Here is a 21,312-nt window from a genome sequence, read left to right on the forward strand (position 1 = left end):
AGCAATGCGCAATTGGAAACCCATGTTTCAAAAATAATACAATAGTTCCCCCAAAACGAACACTGAAAAATGACATAAAATGCTGATAACTGAAATCAAAGAGGTCCTAAATAGATACCTCATGTTCATGGATTGGAAGACACAAAATTGCATTCAAAACCCCAGTAGGATTTTTTGTAGATACAGAGTAGCTAATTCTAAAATTCATATGGAAGGCAAAGAAACTAAATTAGCCAAAACAATTTTGAAAAAGAATAAAGTTGAAGGAATCATGCTGCCCAGTTTTAAGACTTACTATAAAGCTATGATATCAAGGCAATCTGGTATTTATGAAAGGATAAACACATAGATCAATGGAATAAAGTCCAAAACCAGACTCACATAAATAGCAATTGATTTCTGACAAAGGTGAAAAGACAACTCAATGGGGAATGGACAGTTTTTCAACAGATGATTTTAAAACAACTGAACATCCATATGCTAAAAAACAAACCTACCTAAATTTCACAGCTGATACAAAAATTAACCTAAAATGGATCACGGATCTAAGAAGTAAATTTATAAAATTTTTAGAAGAAAAAAATCCATAGGCCGGGCACGGTGGCTGATGCCTGTAATCCCAGCACTTTGGAGGCTGAGGCGGGCAGATCCCTTGAGGTCAGGAGTTCAAGACCGGCTAGCCTATATGGTGAAATCCCATCTCTACTAAAAATATTAAAAAAAAAAAAAAAATGGGCTGAGAGTGGTAGTGCACACCTGTAGTCCCAGCTACTTTGGAGGCTGAAGCACAAGAATCACTTGAACCCAGCAGGCAGAAGTTGCAGTGGAGATTGTGCCACTGCACTCCAGCCTGGGTGACAGAGTGAGAATCTGAGTCAAAAAAAAAAAAAAAAAGAAAAAAGAAAACTTCCTCATGACCTGGGGTTAAGGTTCCTAGACATGACACCAAAAACATGATCCACCAATGGCATGATGGATAAGACTTCATCAAAATTAAGTCTGTGCTTCAAAAGACACTATCAACAAAGTAAAAGGAGAATAGGAGAAATTACAAATCATGTACCTGGGTAAGGGACTTGTACCCAGAATATATAAAGACTCTTACTACCCAATAAGACAACTAAAAAAACGGGTAAAGAATCTGAATAAACACTGCTTTAAGGAAGATACACAAATAGCCAATAAGCACAAGAAAGAATGCTCAACACAGTCATCAGAGAATAGCAAACCAAAACTAGATAGAGATCCCATTTCATATCCACTAGAATGACTAAAATCAAAATGTCAGGTAAACAAGTATTGGCAAGGATGCAGAGAAATTGGAACCTGCATACACTGCTGGTGGTAAAGTAAAAAGATGTAGCTGCTTTGGGAAACAATGACAGCTCCTCAAATGATTAACATAGTTATCATATAACCTAAAAATTCTACTCCTAGGTAAGAAATGAAAACACATATGCACATAAAGACTTGTACACGTTTATAGCAGCTCTAGTCAGGACAGCCAAAGGGTGGAAATACCCAAAATGTCCAACTTACAAATGTATAAACAAAGTGATACAGCCATACAATGAAGTATTATTCAGACATACTAATGAATGTGCTGATACATGCTAGAATACAGATGAACCCCTTAAGACATATTAAGTGAAAGAAGCCAGTAACCAAAGACCACGTATTATGATTCCATGTACATGAAATGTCCAGAATAAGGAAATCTATGAAATGAAAAGAGGTAGTATGGATGGCGGGGGATGACCGGAGAAGGATAAAAGCTAAACTATACAAGGTTTCTATCTGAGATGATGAAAACATTCTAAAATTGATTATTGGAATGGTTGCATTTATCTGTGTATATACTAAAAGCTACTGAATTACACACTGTAAATGGGTGAAATGTATGTTGTTACAATAAAGCGTTTTTCTTAATTATATATGATCCCATTTATAACATGCTTGAAGACAAAAATATGGAGACAGGGATTAGATCAGTGGTTTCCAAGGTTTAGGGGCTGGGAGTAGGGTGTGACTACAAAGAGAGCACAAGAGTTTTTACAGTGATTGAACTCTTCAATACTCTGTGGAGGTGTTTACACACATCTATACTTAAAATTCACCAAACTATACACCAAAAAAGTTAATTTTACTTTACTCAAAATAAAAAATTTTGTTAAATGTCAAAGAGAATAAAATTAAAACAGCCTCTTCCCCCAACAATTCATTCCTAAAATGAGCAAGATAGGAATCACAGGGTGAATGGACTGCCATGGCCTGGAGTGAGGTATTAGGGTCCAGGCAGGGTGAGGAGGACATTCCTGCTCAGCATGGGATGCGAAGCCTAAGCAGGGTGAGGAAGACATTCATGTGGGGAGATGACCTACAATAGAGAATCAGGCCAGGCGAAATGGCTCACGCCTGTAATCCCGGCAATTTGGGAGGCCCAGGCGGGCGGATCACCTGATGTCCGCAGTTTGAGACCAGCCTGACCGACATGGAGAAACCCCGTCTCTACTAAAAATTAAAAATTAGCCAGGTGTGGCAGCGCATGCCTGTAATCCCAGCTACTCAGGAGGCTGAGGCAGGAGAATCGCTTGAACCCAGGAGGCGGAGGTTGCAGTAAGCGAGATTGCGCGACTGCACTCCAGTCTGGGCAACAAGAGCAAAACTCCATCTCAAAAAAAAAAAAAAAAAAAAACAAAAAACACACCCCACAAATAATCAAATAGGAATCAGGTTTCTCACTGGTATTGAAAAGGGTTATAAATACGCAGAAGGAAAAAATGAAAATGAAGCCCATGGGATTAGAATTTATATGTGAATTCATGGCTTTCAATATACATAGATGCAGAAATATAGATGTAAAGACATGCATTATATATACACACCAACAGCAATTGCACACTAGCACAGATCTTGGCTTTTAAATATTACCCACTAAAGAGAACCCAGGCTCTACGGAAAAATGGCTGATTCTTGGGTTAGGTCAAGGACAGCATGAGAAGCCTGGTTTATCTTATGCCAGAGAGTAACAAATTGATTGAATAATGATGGGAACATGTCAGAAGGACACAGAGGCCACCCAGAATGGACTTCTACCAGCCAAATGTACAATAATTTTAAGCATCAATGTACTGATAATAGGTTTTTTAACCCGCTGAATAAAATAGAAAAAAATGAGTTTATATAGAGATACGATAAATTTAAAGTCTGATGAGAAACAAGGTAGTATTTTGCAACTATCTTCTCAAAAAATAATTGTAAAAATAACTACAGTGGAGAAGTCTGGCAGACACTACCTTAATCAGTCATGTAAGAAACACCGTCAGAAATGAGACAAACTGAAGTTATTAAACCATGACAGGATGCACTGCCAAAGATCAATAACCTCAATCTAATCATGAAGTAACAGACACAACTCAAAATAAGGGATGTTCTACAAAAGTAGCCCATAATTGTCAAAAGTACTAAGTTGTAAAAGGAAACAAATGAGAATTTGTTCCAGAATGAAGTAAACTAAAGACAGCTGACATCGAAATGAAAGGCATGATTCTGACTGGATCCTCTTGCTATATGGACATTATTGGGACAATCGGTTCAATGTGAATGAAGTGAAGACCTGAGGATTAGAGGGTAGTAATGTGTCAACGTAAATTTCCTGATTCTAATGGTTGCATTGTACTCATGTAAGATAATTTGAAGCACACAGTAATCAGTAATGAGGAATCATGTCTTCAACTAAATTACAAATGGTTCAGAAAGAAAAAAATTATCTGTAACTTTTCTATGCATGAGATTTAAAATTTTTTCAAGAGTTAAAAAGGGCAAAAAATAAAAAGGACATAAATAGGATATTGAATAAAATGTCTATAGACAATTCCTACCTATATGCCTAAATCACTTACGATCAAAATGATGCCACTGATATACAATTAGTGATCTTACTTCGCTTTCTGCCACAAAGGACTCACCTAATTACCATGATCACACTTCTCTTTTGTGTTAATCTACTTCTATGGTTAGGCTTTTAACTATTTTTAAACTTCTTGACATAAAGTAATCCCTCAAGTAATAATATTCTAATTAAGAAATTTTCATTAACTCTTAATTTACTTAAAATACATTTATGGACTTTTCCCTTTATTAAAATTGTTTTCAGCACTATAATTTTGTATGAATCGTTAGACAAAGGGGTATACAATTCCTATTTAGAAAACTTTATTGAATATCATACTTATCAAAAGAAAAAGTTAATTTTCCCCAAAGGTACCCTTCATTTCACATGATCTATACTCTAATGTTCTTTTGTATTAAAAATATGGTTAAATATGGAATTAGTAAAATGCAGCATATAAAACTTCATGCTGAGCAAAAACAAGTCCAAAACAACTTTACCATATATCCATAGAATAGTTCCCACAGTACATTTCCTATGTAAATTATGTTTGAATGCAATTTTTAGAACCATTTTAAAATACATTTTGCAATCTGTTAACTGTAGGCATCCACATGTTTCTTCCATTACATAATCTGTTTATCTGATTAAGTTGGCAATATCTGCTAGGATCCACAGAATGCAGGAAAAAAAGCAGTTATTTCTCAAGGTTTGAGAAATCTGGTCCACCTTTAGTGTAGTTTCCTGAGATTTCTGCTCCACTGAAGTCAAAACCAGGATTCTAAAAGATATAAAAATATATATAATGAAATAAAACTTAAAAGGAAAAATACAAGTACAAACTGGCAATTGATAAAAAAGGATATATAAATGACTAATAAATACATGAAAATATAACAGACTTCACTGTTATCACCAAAGTAATATTTAAAATTATGAGGCATTTTTCAACTCTCCCAGTTACAAATATTTAGACATCATATGTATACTACAATGTTGGCAAGTGTATGGGGAAACATATACTTCAATAAAAGTCTGTAGTCAGATTTAATAGCTAGCATTTTTATTTATTATTTATTATTATTTTTTTCTGAGACGCAGTTTCACTCTTGTTGCCCAGGCGGGAGTGCAATGGTGCGACCTCAGCTCACCATAATCTCTGCCTCCCAGGTTCAAGCGATTCTCCTGCCTCAGCCTCCCGAGTAGCTGGGATTACAGGCATGCACTACTACGCCCGGCTAATTTTGTATTTTTAGTAGACACGGGGTTTCTCCATGTTGGTCAGGCTCGTCCTGAACTCCCAACCTCAGGTGATCCGCCTGCCTCAGCCTCCCAAAGTGCTGGGATTACAGGCATGAGCCATGGAGCCCAGCCTATAGCTAGCATTTTTTGAGAGCTTTCCATATGCCACACAAATTTCTAAGACCTATACATATATAAGATATTTAACCCTCACAACAATCCTGTGAAGTACTATGTCAGGCCTTAGTCTTTTTTGGTGGGCTACTTCATTTATCCAACAAACATTTGTTGAGCTCCTACTGTTTGGGAGACCATTAGAGGTATGTAGAATTTCAGAGCGAAAAAAAAACAAAAATCCTTGCTCTAGTGGAACTTAACATTCTAGCAGGAGGAGACAAACCATAAATCAACCAGTACAGGGGCTGGCAGACTTTTTAAAGAACTAGGTAGTAAATATGTTAGGCTTTGCAGTCCACATAGTCTCTGTCACAAATACTCAACTGTCTGAAAGACAATATACAAACAAATGAGCATATATGTATTCTAGAAAAGCTATAAACAGGTAGTGGGCCAAATTTGGCCCAAGGGCTGTAGTTTGCCAATCCCTGACCTAGTGTTAAAAGTTGGTAAGTGACACAGAAGAAAAAAAAAAAAACAGGATAAGGGAAATAAAATTATATGTAAATGGGATGATCAAAGTATGCTTCATTAAGCAATGATATGAAAACATAAAAGTTAGCCAAACTGTGGGAGAAGAGCATTGCAGTCAGAAGGATAGCAAAAGGATGGGCTGACATGTTCTTTAAGGAACAGCAAACAGGCCAGTATGGCAAAAGCAGAATCACTAAGAGGGATAGCGGTAAGGGAGGAGGAAATCAGGGAGATAATGGAATAACTGATCAGATAGGGCCCTTTAAGAGATAGAGAAATGACTTGCAGAGTTCTGAGAAGTGGCATGATGTGACCTGGATTTTAAAAGAACTGCTCTAACTGGCCGAGCGTGGTGGTTCACGCCTGTAATCCCAGCACTTTGGGAGGCCGAGGCGGGCGGATCACAAGGTCAAGAGATGGAGACCATCCTGGCCAACACGGTGAAACCCCACCTCTACTAAAAATACAAAAAAATTAGCCGTGCGTGGTGACGGGAGCCTACAGTCCCAGCTACTGGGGAGGCTGAGGCAGGAGACTGGACCTGGGAGGTAGAGCTTGCAGTGAGCAGAGATCGCACCACGGCACTCCAGCTGGGCAACAGTGAGACTCCGTCTCAGAAGAAAAAAAAAAAAAAAAAAAAAAGAACTGCTCTAACTGCTATTTTGAGAAGACTATGGCAAGAGTAAAAGTGAGAAGACCAATTAGAACGTTATTAGAGTAATCCAGGCAAGACATTAGAGGTGGTCCAGATCAGAATGGTGGTAGAGTTGGTGGTGAGAAGTGGCCAAATTCTAAATATATTTGGAAGGTAGCATCAGTAAGATTTCCTAATACATTGGATAGGGTATGAGAAAGATATAAGAATCAAAGATGAGTCCCAATTTTTTTTGACCAGAACTACTAGTTTTTATCAACTGAGATGAGAAGGCTACACGTAAAAACAAATATGGAAGGATGTTAGGATGTTCAACTTGGACATGTTGAGCTTAATATATGTTAGATAGCCAGGTGGAGATGTTGAATAGGCAACCAGGTATGCAGGTCCTAAATTCAGAAAAAAATTCTAGGCTAGAGATATACATCTGGAAATCATTATCATAAAGACATACATTATCAAGTGCTGCAATCTAGTAATTCCTCTCCTAGATATTTATCTTAAAGATATCTTAGAACACCTGAGTAGTTTCACAGAGATGAAAGCACAGCTTTGTTTAAAATAGAGAAAAATGAAGAAATCTAAATCATATCAAAGGCAAACAGCTAAATAATGATGACACATCCAAACTACAGAATCCTCTGAAGCAGTTAAAAAGAATGAGTTTTATACCTATGTATTAGTAGGCAAAGAGACCCACAGCATATTATTAAATAAAAAAGCAACAAGAAGAACAATACACACAGTGTGATCCTCCATTTATGCTAAAAAACAAAACAAAACAAGCAATAGCCAACATATGAGATGAAAATGAGATAGATGCATGGAATGGGGAGAATGGTGGTGAAGGGGCCTTTCACTTTTTACACTAGGTAAGTCTATATTGATTCAACTATAGTAAGAGTTTATTCTTGCATTACTGATGTACATAAAAGTAAGCTTAAACTCACAAATCACAGCAATACAAATAAATTCCTCTCAAGAAAATCTTTCAAAAAATCAAATCCATACAAGAAAGGCCATTTTTCTAACAATTCACTTTAAAAATTCTTCTAGAAAATGTTTGTAACTTTTCATAATGACATTTGAGTTTTAATTTCAAATAATATTTATTTGATGATTTTTATATATTTAATTACACATACTCATACACTTCATCTGACTTACTTCTTTTTGGAATCTCTCTAATGTAAGCTTTCTCTGCATTTGGTCTTGCACCCAAGGATCCGCTGCATATTCAGATTCTAGTAGAGAAGTCCAACAATTTGCTGCATCTCTCTTTGTCTTTGTAAGAACAATACGAACCATTTTTCTATCCTCTAAAACACACACACACACACACACACAAATAAATTAGAGTTCTTCATCAAGTTGGTTTTTTTTTTTTTTTTTGAGACAGTATCACTCTCACCCAGGCTGGAGTGCAGCGGCGCGATCTCAGCTTACTGCAACCTCCTCCACCCCGGGTTCAAGTGATTCTCCTGCCTCAGCCTCCCAACCAGCTGGGAATACAGGCATGCGCCACCATGCCCGGCTAACTTTTGTATTTTTAGTAGAAACAGGGTTTTGCCATGTTGGCTGGGGTGGTTTCAAGAAGTTCTTCATTAAATTTTATATTTCCAAAAACAACTAACTAATCTTTTCTCCTCCCACTAGGTAACTTTGACATACAACGGTTTTCAACACATATCTATTGCTTTATCTTTCAAAGCTGCAAAGACAAAAAAGACCTAATACAAAAGGGGAAAAGATATCAAGACAAAATTAATTTTAATTTGATGAATTATAGTAATTACCCTTACCCAAAGTCCATGTTCCCTCATCAGCTATTGTAGAATCAAAGAGTTTGCCCTGAAAAATAAACATATAAGGTGCTAAAAATACAGAATTTAAGTTTTATAAAGTTTTCATGATTAAGATTTACCTACTTTCCTACCTAATCCACATCTTATACCACCACTTCACCATGACATTTATAGGTGCACAACCCTAAATTTTCTCCCAGCAGGTAAAATGGAAACTAGTTTACACTGCAAGGGATATTTACTATGGCAAAGAACACAGAGCTCTCTAAAGAAAGATCAGGGCTCCTTAATTTTTAGAAGATACAGTAATACTGACCACTGGCCAAATGTGAAATTAATATCTGAAATGCTTTAATTCTATCAATTTAACCACAAGAAGGGATCTCCTGCTAAAACTAAAAAATGTTGTCTTTTTTTTTTGAGACAGAGTTTCGCTCTGTCGCCCAGGCTGAGTGCAGTGGCATGATCTGGCTCACTGCAACCTCCACCTCCAGGGTTCAAGCGATTCTCCTGCCTCAACCTCCCGAGTAGCTAGGACTACAGGCGCCCGCCAGCCACCACGCCCGGCTAATTTTTGTATTTTTAGTAGAGATGGGGTTTCCCCGTGTTAGCCAGGCTGGTCTCGAACTCCTGACCTTGTGATCCGCCCGCCTGGGCCTTCCAAAGTGCCAGGATTACAGGCATGAGCTACCGCACCCGGCAAAATGTTGTTTTTAAAGTAAACTTTTAAAAACGTTTTAATCTTTTTGTTGGGCAATTGGCATTAAAAAAACTTTAAAGTATGTATTCCAGATTTGATAGATTAGTTGTGACTGTTCACAAACTCATGTTTTTTAAAAAAATAAACAAAATATAAATTTAAAAGAGACTGCACCAGGCCCAGTGGCTCAGACCTGTAATCCCAGGACTTCGGAGGCCAATGTGGATTGCTTGACCCCATGGGTTCGAGGCTGCTGTGAGCTACAATCTCACCCCTGCACTCCAGCATGGGAGACAGGGACCCTGTCTCAATAAATTTTTTTTTTTTTTTAAAAAGAGAATGCCTAAGCTCAAATCCATTTTAATTTGTTGCCAAATTTAAGTTATAGAAAGTGAAATTAAATGTCACTAGGAAAAGCCCACATTTTAAAATATGTCCAAATTAGTGGAAAAAAAAAATCCCACTGGCCTATATGTACATTAGAAATCCCAAATTCAGCAGTTACTGCTAAATTCCGAAAGTTACTGGATTTACTTAAGTAAATTTAAATCGTAATCTAAAACCATTGTTGAGGAAACTATGGATTGTACAATTCAGAAAAGTAACTGCGATCCAAGCTGACATAAATTAACGTCTTTCACACGAATCTTGAGGCACTCAAAGCACCTCCATATACTGTAATATATATGATAGCTAATATAATAGCTAACATATAGTATGAACTTATTACATACCAGTGAATACTCCAAGCTCTTCATACACATGAATACCATGTTATGCTCAAAACAATCCTATGAGAAGGGTACTATAAACCTTATCTTGTGGATAAGGAAGGTACAGAGACACTGAACAATCTCTCGCCCAAGTTTACAAAACTAGGAAACAAGTAGTCTCCCTTCACCATATTACACTGGCATCAAACATCTTGGGCATCTAAACTGAGAACAAAATCTAATTTCAACCTGTTAATTTAACTATACACTTAACAAAGAAAAAGGGGGTCCAGATCCAAAGAGTATTGGTGAAAAGAAATAAAAGGGGTACTACTTATTTTATGCACACACCTCTTCACCACCTGTTTGACCACTCCACAAACACGCAGGATTTTCAAGCTTTTAGATGAGAAAACTAATCACCTGACATCATCTCTAAATTCTCTGCCCGTTATTCTATCCCTATTTTCTTTGTTGTCCTTTCCTATATTATCTATTTATGAATTACGCCTCCGTACAGGAGCTTAACCTCTCCACTGCAGGTACGTTATCTGTTGTCTTCCTGCCTGTCTTCAGTGCACGGAAGAAATATTTGTTCCTTTAGCAACCTAGTTAATCTGTTCCCAGCTGAAGCCCCTCAGAGAAGCAGAAGCAGCAGTCTGACTTAGTTTGAAAACTAAACAGGAAAATGGGCTCCTCAAATTTCCACAACTCAGCACCTGCCCTGAGGAGGCGGGGGCTCTGACCAGACCCAAACCTGGTCAATGTTATCCTCTTTCTCTTTCTGCCAGCCACAGGAGCCGTCGGGACACCCAATAGTCGTTCAGGGAAACGGGGCTGGGGGCGGCTGGGAAGAGGAAACTGAACACAAGCCCCGAGCTGCCGCTACCTTGAGGATCTCGCGGCCGCCCACCGACAGCGCCACATGCCGGCTCTGGAGGCCGCACTGGATATCCTGGGCGCGCGTGCCTGGCGGCACCTGAACTTCAATGAACACCTCCTCCAGGGTCTGGTACCACTGGCCCCACGGGGTCCCGCACGGTACCACCCCACTCCGCTCCTCAAACGGGGCCGACATAGTCCAATCCCTCCCGGCCGCAGCCGCACCAGGCGGAGACGAGCGCACGCGCGGAAGCCCACGCTTGGGCTACGCCTCGGCCCCTCCGCTCGGGTCACTGCGCATGCGCAGGAACGCAACCTGGCGTCTTCGCGTGCGTGTTCGTTTTTCCCTTTGGCCATTTACGGCACCGGCAGGACCCGGATGAAAGAATTGAAATCCAGAAAAGTTCACATGCAACGAACAATGGGACAGAATTGGAACCACTGAAGCCGGAACTCACTACACCGTCACCTAAGTGACGCCAAAATGCACTTTCTAACGTCTCCGGAGTGAAGTGCGCTTGCGCAAACGCTAGGTTACAATTGAGTAACTCCGGGAATGACTGGGTGGGTGGGTGGGGCGGGGCACAGTAACGGTCTCCTATTGGCTGGCAGCTTAAACTCACAGGCCAGCTAATTGGACTCAATCAGAACCCAGCAGTCTTTCTTCGTGTTCCTGTGTGGGATTGGTGTGCCCAGGGGTTTGGCTTTCCAATTGGCTAACGCCGGGGTGGGTGGGGAATGTGGGGAGATTTGAATTTGAAACCGGTAGGGAGTGATAATCCGCATTCAGTTGTCGAGGAGTGCCAGTTACCTTCAGTTTCTGGAGTTGGCCGTCAACATGTCCTTTCCTAAGGCGCCCCTGAAACGATTCAATGACCCTTCTGGTGCGTAAGGGGGAAGGAGCTGGGGGATGGGAGACGCCCTAACGCCCTTTGCCTCTTTCGGCTCCCTTCTTGGGAGGCAAGCAGGAGACGATTTGAGGGTCGGGCTGGGGCTCATTCAATTGATTGATTTTTCTCAAATATGCTCTAAGCATCTGTTACATGCCAAGCACTAATCAGGATGCTAAGGATACCGCAGTGAGTGAAACAGTCCCCGCCCCGTGGGGCTTACATGCAGGCGGGGAATACTGTCAATAAACAGCGGTAATGGAGAAACTACAGCAGGGCGAAGGGAATGGAGCCGAGGCGTTGGTAGCTATTTGATTTTCAAGTCCGAGAGGGCCTCACTGATAAGAACACTGGAGTATTACTTTTAGTCTGAACTTGTGCATTTCTTTTGTGTATTCCATTTGGGCATAAAAGAAGGAAGATTAGTAAAGGCAGTTTATGGGTGTAAAATTAGAGCAGTAGCACTTATTGAAAACATAAACAGTGAAGTTATCATGGCTGATATTGATCACTTATACCTCAAGCACCATACTAAGGCTTTACATCGATTATTAGTTATGTTAATTTCCCACCAACTCTAAGGGGTAATCCTATTATTATTTTATTGATAAAAAGACTGAAACTTAAATTTAGTGCTACATTACCAAAGTGACCGGACTGGAATATGAACCCAGCCCCCATCGTGTGCTCTTAACACCGCAATGCATAGCACAGTAGCCAGGAAGCCTTAGATGTGTTTGGTAGGCACTCATTTAAGATGCTGTATGCGGCCGGGCGGGGTGGCTCACGCCTGTAATCCCAGCACTTTGGGAGGCCGAGGCAGGTGGATCACGAGGTCAGGAGATCGAGACCACGGTGAAACCCTGTCTGTACTAAAAATACAAAAAAAAATTAGCCGGGCGCGGTGGCGGGCGCCTCTAGTCCCAGCTACTCGGGAGGCTGAGGCAGGAGAATGGCGTGAACCCGGGAGGCGGAGCTTGCAGTGAGCCGAGATCGCGCCACTGCACTCCAGCCTGGGCGACAGAGCAAGACTCCGTCATAAAAAAAAAAAAAAAAAAAAAAAAAGATGCTGTATGCTGGGACTGTGCTACTAGATCTTGTTTATTCCTTCCAAAAGCTAAGTGAGGAAGGTACTGATATTGACCTCATTTTACAGATGAGAAAACAGAGGTTTTGTAACTTGCACAATCAGTTAAGTGGTAGAGCTAAATATTAAAGCTCATGATTTATTCACTATCATACACTATTTCGTGGTTACTCATTACATCTCTAAGTTCTGTCAGCCAACGTGTGAATGAAAATATTCACAATTACTCACAAAGGAAGGCCAAATGAGTAAGTGAATCAGCACAAACTTATTTTCTTAGTTAAAAGACTCAAGGACCATATGATTTCCCGAGTAATCAAAGGACCTACTCTTAAGTTTTGTCAGCAGTGTGACTTTAAGGTTTTTTTGTTTTTGTTGTTGTTGTTTGCATTATAGTAGGTTAAACTGGCTTTATCAAAGATACAGTATTTCAGGCTCACAGTTACAGGAATAATACCAATTATTCATTTGATGCTTAATGTGTATGAGGCACTGTGGTGATTTTTCATATTCCAGTACTCCAGCCTGGGTGACAGAGCGAGACTCTGTCTCAAAAAAAAAAGCAAAAAAAACCCCCAAAATTTATATTTCAACCTAAGATGTATTATTATATCTCTACACATACATATGAAAGAAAAGTTTCACAAAACAATGCTTAACTTTGCAGCATACGAGTCATGCTGACTTTTTCTATTGTTTTTACTTTTTTAAAAATGCTAATCAAGATCTACTCATGGGGCTGGGCCTGGTGGTTCACACCTGTAATCCCAGCACTTTGGGAGGCCGAGGCAGACAGATCAACTGAGGTCAGGAGTTCAAGACCAGCCTGGCCAACACGGTGAAACCCTGTCTCTACTAAAAATACAAAAAACTAGCTGGGCGTGGTGGTGGGAGCCTGTAATCCCAGCTACTCGGGAGGCTGAGGCAGGAGAATTGCTTGAACCCAGGAGGCAAAGGTTTCAGTGAGCCAAGATGGTGCCACTACACTCCAGCCTAGACAACAGAGCAAGACTCCGTCTCAAAAAAAAAAAAAAAAAAAAAATCATGAGTTCCTGTCTACCGTTTGACAAATATTTAGGGGACAGCAGTAGTTGCCTGGGAATGGTCAAAGCTCCTTGCTCTTCCTATTTATTTGCATGAGACTCCAGACTGAAGTAAATAGCTTTTCAGAGAATAGTATTAATCTATTTGTTCCCAATCAGCTAAAGCTTTAGGCTAATAGTATTTTAATTACTTTGAGTCCTAAGGGCCCCATCTCAAGTCTGCTATGTGTATTTGCTCAGAAATGCCTTCAAATTTGGGACTTAAGTGAAATTATGCAGTATAAACTTCTGGAACATACAAATATAGTCTAGTACAATTTTTACTTTGTGTAACATTGGCTTTTTGAATTTCCTAAGCCTCACATTCTTTATCTATAAATTATCACACAGGGTTCTTGTGAGGTTTAAATAAAGTAACATCTATAAAATGCTTAGCATAATGCCTGGCATTTAGTAAGTGCTCAAAAAATTGTAGTTGCTCTAGTGTGGTTGCTTTTCTCCTGTGTGTTTGAATTGCAGTTGACATCTTTAATAGGTCTGATGTATTGATATCAGCCAGAGATAGATTATCACTATAAATTTTTATTCTAGGCTAAACATTGAGGGATAGACAGTTTTAATTTATTTCTAGAAACCGATAGTAGTTACCTTTGTGACTCTCTTTGAGTAGAGTTGACACCAAGTATTTTATTTGCTGTATTCAATCCTTAGTAAGAAGGCCATATATTGCCTGTAATACATGATGTTCATCTCAAAACTGTCATTTGCTCAGTTGCCTGTGTTCCTTTGACCCGGTTGATATAAAGGGCAAGATGATATTGTTCTTCATAGAGAGGCCTTCTTTATAATATCAAATGGATGCAATTTTTTACGTTTAAAAAAAAGCAGTTTGTTAATGACATTTTTGCATTTATATTCACTTTATTATGACATGTTTTAACTTAAGATCATAAGTAACATTAGATAATATATTAATGTTTTCTGTTTCCTCTAGGTTGTGCACCATCTCCAGGTGCTTATGATGTTAAAACTTTAGAAGTATTGAAAGGACCAGTATCCTTTCAGAAATCACAAAGATTTAAACAACAAAAAGGTAATATAGATCACCAAAGAACAATGGTTATGTGATCTTATAAGTTTTAAAATTATGAATAACAATATTTAAAGATGTTATAGCATTTTTTAAAATGTGAAGCTAGAAGTATATTTAAATTTCATTTGATGGATTTATGAAAGGGTCAAGTACAGAGTAATGCTGTCATCATTACAGTGTTATATAACCAGGAAAATTAAGCAAGATACTCATATTGATATGTAGCTTCCCTTTTGGTAATTACCTTGACTTGTCAGGGAATATTAGGAAAATCAGAAAGGTGTTAGATGTGTAAAAAAATTGTATGAGTAATTATTTGAAAATGTACAACTAAGGAAAGAATGTATTGTTGCATCAAAAGTTGTAATTAGAAATTTGGGGCCGGGCAAGGTGGCTCGTGCTCGTAATCCTGGCACTCTGTGAGGCCAAAGTGGGTGGATCACATGAGTTCAGGAGTTCGAGACAAGCCTGGCCAACATGGTGAAACCCCATCTCTACTAAAAATACAGAAATTAGCCGGGTGTGGTGGGGTGCGCCTGTGGTTCCAGCTACTAGGGAGGGAAGTGGGAGAATTGCTTGAAACTGGGAGGCAGAGGTTGCAGTGGGCTGAGATGACACCACTGCAGTCCAGGCTGGGTAACAGTGAGACTGTCTCAAAAAACAAAAGCAAAAAGAGAAAAACAAAAAAAAATTTGGAAATTGTGTTTTGTGTGTAGTTAAAACACGTTAACATCAACCATGATCTGTACAATTCATTTTTCTGCAGAATCTAAACAAAATCTTAATGTCGACAAAGATACTACCTTGCCTGCTTCAGCTAGAAAAGTTAAGTCTTCGGAATCAAAGGTGAGGAGCTTTTATATGCCAGCTGGTTTATCAACTGTATCATCAAAAACATCTGAAAGTATTGTATTTGATTAGAATGGGTTAAGTGTATGAATCAAGGTTATAAGTAAATCTGTAAACTAATGAAATGAGTTATCATTAGAACTCTAGCAAGTTTTACATTTCTGCCTAGGTCATTATGTTTAAATGTGCCCTTAGTTCCCAATTATAATGGTCTTCAATTCTCAATCACTTCTGTGTTTAAATTGTTTATTACCTAGTAAACATTTCAAAATTATGGATGCTTTGATTTATTAAGTACCACCATTTGAGTTGTTTTGTTTTTGTGTATTTGTTTCTGGGGAAGGGTGAGTGTTTTTGAAGAAAAGGGGGAAAAAATGCCAATATCTAAGAGAGGTTTGCTACTGAGAAACTGTTAAGGAGTGGTGAGAGATTAAATTCTTAATAGTCTTGTGGCTTGTGCAAGAGCTACTATTACTCTTTTCATAAGTTTATAAACAGGCAAGCTGCATAATACTTTTTTTTTTTTTATTTTTTTTGAGATGGAGTCTCATTCTGTCACCCAGGCTGGAGTGCAGTGGCGCCATCTCAGCTTACTGCAGCCTCTGTCCCCACAGGCTCAAGCGATGCTCCTGCCTCAGCCTCCCCAGTAGCTGGGATTACAGGCACGCCCCACCACACCCAGTTAATTTTTGTATTTTTAGTAAAGATGAGGTTTAACCATATTGGCCAGTTGGCCAGGCTGGTCTCGAATTCCTGACCTCAGGTGATTGGCCCACTTTGGCCTCCCACAGTACTGGGATTACAGGTGTTGGCCACCACACCCAGCCGCCATATAATACTTTTTAAAAAGACAGCTGGGGGGCACACAGTGGTTCACGCCTATAATCCCAGCACTTTGGGAGGCAAGGCAGGTGGATCATTTGAGGTCAGGAGTTCGAGACCAGCCTGGCCAACATGTAGTGAAACCCTGTCTCTACTAAAAAATACAAAAATTTGCTGGACGTGGTGGCACGTGCCTGTAGTCCCAGCTACTTGTGAAGCTGAGGCAGGAGAATTGCTTGAACCTGGGAGGCAGAGGTTGCAGTCAGCCAAGATGGTGCCACTGTACTCCAGCCTGGGCAACAGAGCGAGACTCAGTCTCTCCAAAAAAACAAAAAGACAGCCGGGCACAGTGGCTCATGCCTGTAATCCCAGCACTTTGGGAGGCTGAAGCAGGTGGATTGCTTGAGGTCAAGAGTTCGAGACTAGCCTGACCCACATGGTGAAACCCCATCTCTACTAAAAATACAAGAAAATTAGCCGTGTGTGGTGGCACGTGCCTGTAATCCCAGCTACTCGGGAGGCTGAGGTAGGAGAATTGCTTGAACCTAGGGAGGCAGAGGTTGCAGTGAGCCGAGATTGCACCACTGCACTCCAGCCTGGGCAGCAGAGCGAGACCTATCTCAAAGATAAAAATAAAGTAAAAAAGTTGTACAAATTAATAGGTTTTTTGATGTGAAAAATATTCAGAGTTGGAAAAAGGCTTAGGTTGTTCATTCATTTGGCAGTTGCCTAAGCCTCATATTCTGTAATATAGAGCTGTGTTGTTCAGTATGGAAGCATAGCCACATGTGTCTATTGAGCAACTGAAATGTGGCTAGTGCTATTAAAGAACTAAATTTTTAATATTTAATTTTAATTAATACATATTTAAAGACATACTCAATTTTGTTAGTGGAACGCTTTTAAATATTTTTGGAACAACTTGAGTATGTGAATTTACTTTCTCCTCTCTATGTTTTATGAAATTAAATATACATAAATGTTTCTGTTAAAATTTAGCATTGAATTAAGACGTGCTGTAAGTGTAGAATACAAAGAAAACTTTAAAGACTTAGTACAAAAATATAAAACATCTCATTGATAATTTTATACCAATGACGTGCTGAAAAAATATATTTGATATATTGGGTTAAGTAAAATATATTAAGATTTTTACTTTTTAAACACACTACTAGAAAAATTTAAATGCATAGGTGGCTTGCATTATTTTTATTGGGCAGGACTATTACAGACACTCTTTTCTTAGAAATTGATGTAAGTGGTTTGACTTAAATTTCTTGAAGAAACTGTTCTGTAATTTTGTAATTTATAAAGCCCCTTAGAAAACTAAATTACATAAAAGTTTGTATGGAGCCCCAAAATAATAATCCTTCCCCATAAAAAATTTCATGGAGTGTGAAATTAATAAACATGACACTGATGTCACCCCCACCTCCTGCCCCACTTAGAAACATCTAAAACAGATTTCATTCAAGATGTTGATGCCTTTCTTCCATTTTTAGATGGAAAAGATATTCTTTTTCTAGCCATTGTGTCAGAAAGTCTGTTGGATATAAAAAGATATAGTGTGAAAATTATATGTCTTATTTTGAATAAAGCCAATGAGAAAATTAGAATCAGAGCTTATGCTGTTTCAGTTTTTATTTCTTTGCATCTGTATATTTTTATTTCTTTGCATCTGTATATTTTATTTCTTTGCATCTGTATATTTTATTTCTTTGCATCTGTATATTTTCCTCTTTGGGTATCAAAGTTTAAGTCGATTTCTCTTTGTAAGATTCTTTCTGAGATAGCATAATTAAATATTCAAGATGTGTTGCTGTTTAACATTAGAGGGAGGCAGTCCCACCTGTTCTTTTCACTGGGCTGATTAGGAAAATCCTGATTTATTGGGTTGAAAACTTTTAAACCTAAAATGTCTTGAGATTTTTAGAATCTTTTTATTTATCAGATGAGTGGCCTACAAAATTTTTAACAGACTCAGTGTAATGTTTAAAATAGAAACTAACTGTTTGGATCCCTTCATCTTTTCTGGTAACTGAAAAACAAATTTGGCTGTGATATCTGTGACATCTAAATTTGCTTATAAGTTTTTTTTGGCTTTTAAACAGAAGGAATCTCAAAAGAATGATAAAGATTTGAAGATATTAGAGAAAGAGGTAAGCAGTGCTTTCAACTTATTGAAAAGTACACATGATAGAAAGAGAGTTACACAGATTTAAGAGATAAGGATTCTGTTGCAGTATGAGGAGTCCTGCAGTGAGGCAAACATGCCATCCAGAACAGTGCCTGCAGGAAAACAGTTCTTACAGTATTTCACAGATCTATCCAGGCTATGTTAATGTGGTATGCTGGCAACGCCAAGATTAAAGATAGCCCACTTAATGAAAAAGTGATAACTGAAAATCATTATGTCAGTTGATTACAATTATATACGTGGATCAAATATTTATATCTATCCATCATTCACACTATTCCTGTATGCTAACTTATGTTAACACAACATAGCTAGAGGATTTCTTAGTGAGCATGCAATCCTAGCTGGTTAGACTGCGATGAAGGTAGGCTAACTCGATACATTGCTCTGCACAATAGGTATAGGCCTTCCTCATGGGTGGAATAACATAGAGCTATGCTGTTTGATGTGGTAGCTACTCACCACATGTGACAATCTAAATTAAATAAGATAAAATTAAGAACTCAATTCCTCAGTTGCAATAATCACGTTTCAAGTGCTCAATAGCCACATGTGATTAGCAGCTACCATACTGGACAGGGCATTTCCACAATGACAGAAATTTCTATTAACAGTACTAACCTAAAGAACCCATTTACTTTCCTAGCAATGCTAAGCAGCTCACTGTGAACTTTGCTTCTCTGCAGTCTTTTTTTTCTGTTTCCATTGCTGACCAACTCTTTTCCTCATGGATATATTCTTTCAATACATTGAAATCTTTCATTTGATTACAGTCGAATGTTGGCTTTCGACCAAGAGTATGTCAGAGTAACTGTAAATGTCTGCTCAGTTGCTCTGATTCTTTTGTATTTATTCTAATAATGTTAGCTATCATTTTATTGAGGATACATGTAGGGATTGATACTTACAGGAATAATCACTGAGTCTCAGTGAGATAGCTGGTAAGTGAGTGGTAGAGCCAGGATTAGAACTAATAATTTATGCCAGTGACTTCACTGGGTATAGAATTTTAGGGTGGCAGGGTTCCCCCCCATTATATTAAAAATATCATTTCCTTGTCTTTTGGCTTCCACATTTTCTGTTGACAAATATTGGTTTGGGGTCTTTTTTTTTTTTTTTTTTTTTTTTAAATCTGGTAGTAGCAGCAAGAATGATGGCTTGCCAATGCCTAGTACATTCTCCTCAGAAGCCCAGCTCTGCCTTCTTGAAATAAAAAACATTTAGCATTTTAAGCTAATTTGAATTTGTGTAATTGAAGCTAGAAAAAATAACTATTATAGGTGGAAATACCTTAAAAGTGAATAAATAGCGGCCGGGCATGGTGGCTCACGCCTGTAATCCCAGCACTTTGGGAGGCCGAGGCTGGTGGATCACGAGGTCAGGAGATCGAGACCATCCTGGCTAACATGGTGAAACCCCTTCTCTATTAAAAATACAAAAAATTATCCGGGTGTGGTGGTCCGTGCCTGTAGTCCCAGCTACTCGGGAGGCTGAGGCAGGAGAATCGCTTGAACCCAGGAGGCAGAGCTTGCAGTGAGCCGAGATCGCGCCACTGTACTCCAGCCTGGGCAACAGAGCACAGAGCAAGACTCCATCTCAAAAAAAAAAAAAAAAAAAAAAAAAAAAAAAAAAAAGTGAATAGATAGCTTAATTGTACTTGGAATTTATGGCAACTACAGTTCTTCTGTTCTTAAAGTGCATTAAGACTTTTATGCATTAAGACTTTTAAGATGTATCATAGGTAAATATGATTATGCAAATAGCTAGTAACATTAGAATATCTACAAGCATAATGTCAAAATCAGAGATTTTTCCAGAAACTTTAGGGGTGATTATTGGTAGCATCTCCTTATGTTGGCATTCTATCAGTGAGTCATTTATTATCACCTTGTTTTTGTCCAGATTCGTGTTCTTCTACAGGAACGTGGAGCCCAGGACAGGCGGATCCAGGATCTGGAAACTGAGTTGGAAAAGATGGAAGCAAGGCTAAATGCAGCATTCAGGGAAAAAACGTCTCTCTCTGCAAATAATGCTACACTGGAAAAACAACTTATTGAATTGACCAGGACTAATGAAGTACTAAAATCCAAGGTATCTGAGCCTCATGATAACATTTACAATTGAATAAATATAAACATGTTTTTTCGGGCCAGGCACGGTGGCTCACGCCTGTAATCCCAGCATTTTGGGAGGCCAAGGCGGGCGGATCACCTGAGGTCGGGAGTTCGAGACCAGCCTGACCAGCATGGAGAAACCCCGTCTCTTACTAAAAATACAAAAATTAGCCAGGCGTATTGGCGGGCACCTGTAATCTCAGCTACTCGGGAGGCTGAGGCAGAAGAATCGCTTGAACCCAGGAGGTGGAGGTTGCAGTGAGCTGAGATGGCGCCATTGCACTCCAGCCTAGACGAGAGAGTGAGACTCCGTCTCAAAAAAAAAAGAGACAAAACAAAACAAAGTACACCAGGCGATTCAGATTCATTTTGTTAAGCAAACATGTTTCAAGAAATCCTTTCTCAGGGACTTGCTTTAGAGTCTTGCAATGGACTCTCCAGCACATAGAGGTAAGTGACCACCCAAACAACCTTTCAAAAATAAACCAGCAGGCCAGGCACAGTGGCTCACACCTGTAATCCCAGCACTTTGGGAAGCTGAGACGGATGGATCACCTGAGGTCAGGATTTCGAGACTAGCCTAGCCTAACATGGCGAAACCCCATCTTTACTAAAAATACAAAAATTAGCCAGGTATGGTGGCGTACACCTGTAATTCCAGCTACTCAGGAGGCTGA

General features: G+C 39.0%; 2 protein-coding genes across 4 annotated transcripts in view; one reads left to right on the forward strand and one right to left on the reverse strand.

The window, feature by feature from the left end:
- Window positions 1-4,193: 4,193 nt before the first annotated feature.
- Window positions 4,194-11,102, reverse strand: NUDCD2 (NudC domain containing 2). Its single transcript, XM_054487357.2, has 4 exons — window positions 10,548-11,102; window positions 8,243-8,291; window positions 7,608-7,759; window positions 4,194-4,673 (listed from the first exon to the last, which is right to left on the reverse strand). Exons 1-4 carry the CDS (start codon window positions 10,734-10,736, stop codon window positions 4,590-4,592), a joined length of 474 nt encoding a protein of 157 aa, XP_054343332.1. The 5' UTR covers window positions 10,737-11,102; the 3' UTR covers window positions 4,194-4,589.
- HMMR (hyaluronan mediated motility receptor) overlaps window positions 11,099-21,312 on the forward strand; it is a 30,938-nt gene continuing 20,724 nt past the window's right edge. The window contains exons 1-5 of one of the 3 annotated variants that reach the window (XM_054487353.2): window positions 11,099-11,424; window positions 14,555-14,653; window positions 15,420-15,499; window positions 18,436-18,483; window positions 20,424-20,612. In XM_054487353.2, the coding sequence (XP_054343328.1) occupies window positions 11,379-11,424; window positions 14,555-14,653; window positions 15,420-15,499; window positions 18,436-18,483; window positions 20,424-20,612 (462 nt within the window). In that variant the 5' untranslated portion in view covers window positions 11,099-11,378. The remainder of the gene's footprint in view (window positions 11,425-14,554; window positions 14,654-15,419; window positions 15,500-18,435; window positions 18,484-20,423; window positions 20,613-21,312) is intronic. The other 2 variants (XM_063665334.1, XM_063665335.1) reach the window with 2 other exon arrangements.

This window comes from Pongo pygmaeus, chromosome 4 (assembly GCF_028885625.2).
Source record: "Pongo pygmaeus isolate AG05252 chromosome 4, NHGRI_mPonPyg2-v2.0_pri, whole genome shotgun sequence".
NCBI lineage: Eukaryota > Metazoa > Chordata > Mammalia > Primates > Hominidae > Pongo > Pongo pygmaeus.